Genomic DNA, 5,519 nt, shown 5'->3' on the forward strand with positions numbered 1-5,519 from the left:
AAATTCCATAACAAGAACCAAGAGATACGTTTGCACAGGATTAGTTTGTTACGGTTACCGAAAGAAACACAACGAATAGATATTAGACCTGTGGAAATACTTGTGTACTGTTACTCAAACTGATTTCATGGAATAGAGAATTTTGTACTTTGTTTTCCAAAGTTGACATTTACTTTTTGAGGATCTGATGTGGGTTGGGGACAGTTGTAGCTCAGATTCAGCATCAGGGTATGTGAATAACAAACTTTATCTTAACACTGAACCTTGCCTACAACCCGGATTTGTAGCCACTGAGGGAAAATAGTGGAAAGAGGCATGACGACACTGATTAATTAGCTGCTACTCTGCTTGTATTCTCGTGACTCTTATAAAGTAGTCACACGCAACCACCGCTCAGACTCTGTCTGTGTGTCTGTCTGTCTGTCTGTCTGTCTCTCTCTCTCTCTCTCTCTCTCTCTCTCTCTCTATCTATCTATCTATCTATCTGTTTTTGGAAATGTGTGCCCCAATACTATGTCACTGCAGGGAAGGGTTTGGTCTCTTTGTGATAAGAGTCTTGTTTTTTTTTCAGGAGACACGTTGAATATTGAGAATACTCCAACAACTTGTGTATTTGCTTAGAAAAGTGATGGCTGATAATAACTCATTGGTTGGTGGTCGGGTCTCAGTGATGCTGAATGACAACACAGTCATTATTGTGCAGATGCTGGTGATAATCTTTCTTTCCATCAACCTTTTACTCATCATGACGTTTTTCAAAAAGGAGTGCTTCCACACAACTGCACGCTACATCCTTTTTGCTGTTACACTTCTCTCTGATAGTTTGATGTTATTAATGTCTGATATCCTGCTCATAGTGAACCATTTTCGATTTAGCATGCAAATTTGGATATGTGTGATTATCTCTGTTGTGGTACTTCTTTATGATATAGTTACACCAGTTACTCTGACAGTAATGACCCTGGAGCGATATGTGGCCATCTGCATGCCCCTGCGTCATGCAGAGCTGTGCTCCACACGCAGCACTATGCATTGCATCCTCATCATTCATGCCCTCAGCTCTGTACCCTGCATTGTTATTCTCTCCACTGTCTTTGCATCAGCCTCTCTTAGCTTTTACAAACAACACAGGCTATGTGCTATGGCATCTTTAATGTTGTACAGGTGGCAGGATCACGTTAGGTCAGCTGTGAATCAGTGTTACTTCTTGATTATGTTTATCATCATTGTATTCTCCTATGCTAAAATCATGCAAGTGGCCAAAGCTGCATCAGGAGAGGATAAAAAGTCGTCATGGAAAGGGCTCAGAACAGTAATTCTTCATGGTTTCCAGCTGCTGCTCTGTCTAATCCAGATGTGGACTCCATTCATAGAAGCAGCTATATTACCACATGATTTCATATTATTTATTGATGTCAGGTACTCTAACTACATATTGTTTAGTCTTACTCCCAAATGTCTGAGTCCTCTCATTTATGGCCTCAGGGATGAACAATTTTTTCAAGCACTGAAAAACTTCTTTGGCTTGTATAAAACAAATATTTGACAATACTGATTATTAGATTAATGTAGATTATTGAATATGTCTGCACTTCAGTTTTAGTAATTCAAGAAAGTTTTTTTATTATTACAAGCCTGACTGGGACTGCATTATTAGAGTGAGTTTTGTTTTCTTGCATCATCTATCATCATCCGTATTTGTTTTCTGGTACTCTGCCCTCAAAGTGGATGTGTTAGCAACAGTAAAAATGGGTGAGCATAAGAATATGAGCAACTTTGACAACTGATGTCAGGTACTCTAACTACATATTGTTTTGTCTTGCTCCAAGATGTCTGAGTCCTCTTATTTATGTCCTCAGGGATAAAACCTTTTTTCATACACTGTAAAACTTTGTCTTCTTTGGCTCACATAAAATAAATATTTGACAACGTACATTACCTACCTCCCAAATGTACTAAATGAACAGGTCATTCACTTCGACATGAGCATTTTAAGAATGTTTTATGTCCAACTAGTTTATCGTTATAATCCTTGATGTAACTGCATTGCTATTTAAATGACAAAATCAAGCTAAGCACTGCTTTTGTTTTTCTTCTTCTGTCTTCTTGCTGAGTTGTGTGTAATATTGACCCTCGTAGCAGCTAAACCTGGCAACAAATATATGGAGTTATTTTTGTCTCAAAAATAACCGTAAACGCACAGAGAGCGATCTACAAATGTTCCTTGATTTGCACACGTGTTTTGCTATCCACAAATACAAATTTCTAATTCGTAACTTGTGAAGCGTGATTCTGTATTTGTGGATCACCATTCACACACACGCTTCTCTATTCACACACACGCATCTCTTTCCTCAGTTTTGCATTTTTGAGACATTCCTGCCAAGAGCCGCACAGATCCACAAACAAATATTCGGGATTCACAAATGGCCGCCCTCCTAATTACAAATTACAAATTATTTTACAAATACACGTATATTTGGAAAAACCAAATACAAGATACGAATTAGAAATTTGTATTTGTGGATAGCAAAACACGTGTGCAAATCAAGGAACATTTGTAGATCACTCTCTGTGCGTTTACGGTTATTTTACAACACGCATGACGAATTATTAACAACGATTTAATTTCACACCCTCTCCCCCTCATCATGGAAAGCACACGAAGAAGTTCGTATGATGCAGCTTTTAAGTTGAAGGCCGTCGATCTGGCTATCCAGGAAGGAAACAGAGCTGCTGCAAGTAAGCTTGGAGTTAATGAATCCACGGTGAACACTTTTACTGCCACGTTACAGGCACTGTTCGGAAACAATCATTTCAGGTATATAAATAAACATTTACGGTACAAAATCTTTCTGTGTATCTGGTAAATATCTTATTTCTCAACATAGATATCGGCAGCTTATAGTCCGGTGCTCCTTATATATGTAATTATTTTTATTTATTTTTTAAACTTAGCGGGTGCGGCTTATATTCAGGTCCGCTCTATAGTCCGGAAAATACTGTAGTTAGAAATAAAATATTCTTAAAATACTCATGAAAACTGAAGTGCAGACATGTTCAGTAATCTACAGCAATCTAATAATCTACATTGTCAAATATTTCTTTTATACAAGCCAAAGAAGGCAAAGTTTTTCAGTACTTGAAAAAATAGTTCATCCCTGAGGCCATAAATGAGAGGACTCAGACATCTTGGAGCAAGAGCAAACAATATGTAGCTAGAGAACCTGACATTAATAAATAACATGAAATCTATTTGAAATACAGCTCCTTCTATGAATGGAGTCCACAGCTGGATGAGACAGAGCAGCAGCTGGAAACCATGAAGAATTACTGTTCTGAGCCCTTTCGAGACTTTTTATCCTCTCCTGATGCAGCTTTGGCCACTTTCATGATTTTAACATAAGAAAATAAAATGATGATAGCCATAATCAAGAAGTAAAACTGATGCACAGCTGATCTAACATGGTCCTGCCATCTGTACAACATAAGCAACTCCATTTCACATAATCTGGGTTGTTTGTACAAACTAAAAGAGGCTGATGCAAAGAAGGTGGAAAGAATAACAATGCAGGGTACAGAGCTGAGGCTGTGAATGATGAAGATGCAATGCATAGTGCTGCGTGTGGAGCACAGCTCTGCATGACGCAGGGGCATGCAGATGGCCACATATCGCTCCAGGGTCATTGCTGTCAGAGTAACTGGTGTGACTATATTATACACAATTCCCAAACCAGAGATAATGATACAATCCAAACTTGCATAGTAAATTCCAAATAGTTCACTATGACCAAGAAACAGAGATGACTAACACAGGCTATCAGACAGAAAGTAACAGCAAATAGATGTAACGTGTAGTGTGTTAGAAGCATCCTTTCTGAAAAAAGTTATGATGAGCAAAAAATTAATGCAAAGAAATATTATCACCAGGACCTGCACAATAATGACTGTGTCCCTAAACTGCAACAGAAAAATCTCACTACCAACCAATGAGCTGTTATAGCCATCAATATCTAAGCAAACACACACACTGTTGATGTACTACCAACTGTTCTAATAATTAAATGTGGCTGTCGAAAAAAATGACATTCTTATCACAAAAGACCAAACCCTTCACTGCAGTGGCATAGCATTGTGGCACATAAGACAGATGGAGAAAGAGTGAGACAGAGTCTGAGTGACGGTTGCACATGAAGGCTTTAAAGGAGAGGACATGAAAACAAACAGAGTAACAACTAATTAAACCACCACAGTGTTGTCATTGACACTCCTCCTAGTGTCCCTCAGTGGCTGCCTCTAGAGAAATCTGGGTTGTAGGCCAAGGTCAAGGCAGCTATTGCCCAATGTGGGGAAATTAGCCTGCCCAAGGTGAAAAAGTACAATAAAATGTTTTGCTAAGCATTTTAATAATTGAATGACTATTTCTGGGCTATGTTGTTATCAGTTTGCTCAAACAGTTACACTCTGGAAAACAAAGTCCACAATCTATGTTCCACAAAACCAATTTCTCTCTGTCCATCCTTGCATCTACCATGCTCATATTCTTAGGTTTGCCATTTGCCCAAAACTAAGAGAGGCTGATGCAAAGACAGTGGAGAGAATAACAATGCAGGGTTACAGAGCTGAGGGCTGAATGATGAGGATGCAATGCATAGTGCTGCGTGTGGAGCACAGCTCTGCATGACGCAGGGGCATGCAGAGGCCACTATCGCTCCAGGGTCATTGCTGTCAGAGTAACTGGTGTGACTATATCAAAAGAAGTACCACAACAGAGATAATGACACACATCCAATGTGCATGCTAATCGAAAATGGTTCACTATGAGCAGGATATCAGACATGAATAACATCAAACTATCAGAGAGAAGTGTAACAGCAAAAAGGATGCAGCGTGCAGTTGTGTGGAAGCACTCCTTTTTGAAAAACGTCATGATGAGTAAAAGGTTGATGGAAAGAAAGATTATCACCAGCATCTGCACAATAATGACTGTGTTTGTCATTCAGCATCACTGAGACCGACCACCAACTAATGAGTTATTATCAGCCATCACTTTCTAAGCAAATACACAAGTGTTGGAGATTCTCAATATTCAACGTGTCTCCTGAAAAAAAAAAGACTCTTATCAAAAAGAGACCAAACCCTTCCGGCAGTGACATAGTATTAGGGCACACATTTCCAAAGACAGATAGAGAGAGAGAGAGAGACGACAGACAGACAGACGTCTCAGCGTGGTGTTGCGTGTGACTACTTTTAAGATTGATGAGAATACAAGCGAGCAAGCAGCTAATTATCAGTGTCGTCATGCCTCTTTTCACTATTTTCCCTCAGTGGCTACAAATCCGGGTTGTAGGCCAAGTTCAGTGTTAAGATAAAGTTTGTTATTCACATACCCTGATGCTGAATCGAAGCTACAAACTGTCCCCAACCCACATCAGATCCTCAAAAAGTAAATGTCAACTTTGGAAAACAAAGTACACATTTCTGTATTCATGAAATCAGTCTGAGTAACAGTACACAAG

At 39.1% G+C, this 5,519-nt stretch overlaps 1 protein-coding gene and 1 pseudogene across 1 annotated transcript; one reads left to right on the forward strand and one right to left on the reverse strand.

Moving 5' to 3' along the window:
- Positions 1-548: 548 nt before the first annotated feature.
- Positions 549-1,546, forward strand: LOC109139175 (odorant receptor 131-2). Its single transcript, XM_019261811.2, has one exon. The coding sequence runs from the start codon at positions 629-631 to the stop codon at positions 1,544-1,546; it is 918 nt and encodes a 305-aa protein (XP_019117356.1). The 5' UTR covers positions 549-628.
- Positions 1,547-3,008: 1,462 nt separating this feature from the next.
- Positions 3,009-3,713, reverse strand: LOC104939720 (odorant receptor 131-2-like; annotated as a pseudogene).
- Between the last annotated feature and the right edge of the window lie 1,806 nt (positions 3,714-5,519).

The sequence above is a fragment of the Larimichthys crocea genome, chromosome VII (assembly GCF_000972845.2).
Source record: "Larimichthys crocea isolate SSNF chromosome VII, L_crocea_2.0, whole genome shotgun sequence".
Classification (NCBI taxonomy): Eukaryota; Metazoa; Chordata; class Actinopteri; family Sciaenidae; genus Larimichthys; species Larimichthys crocea.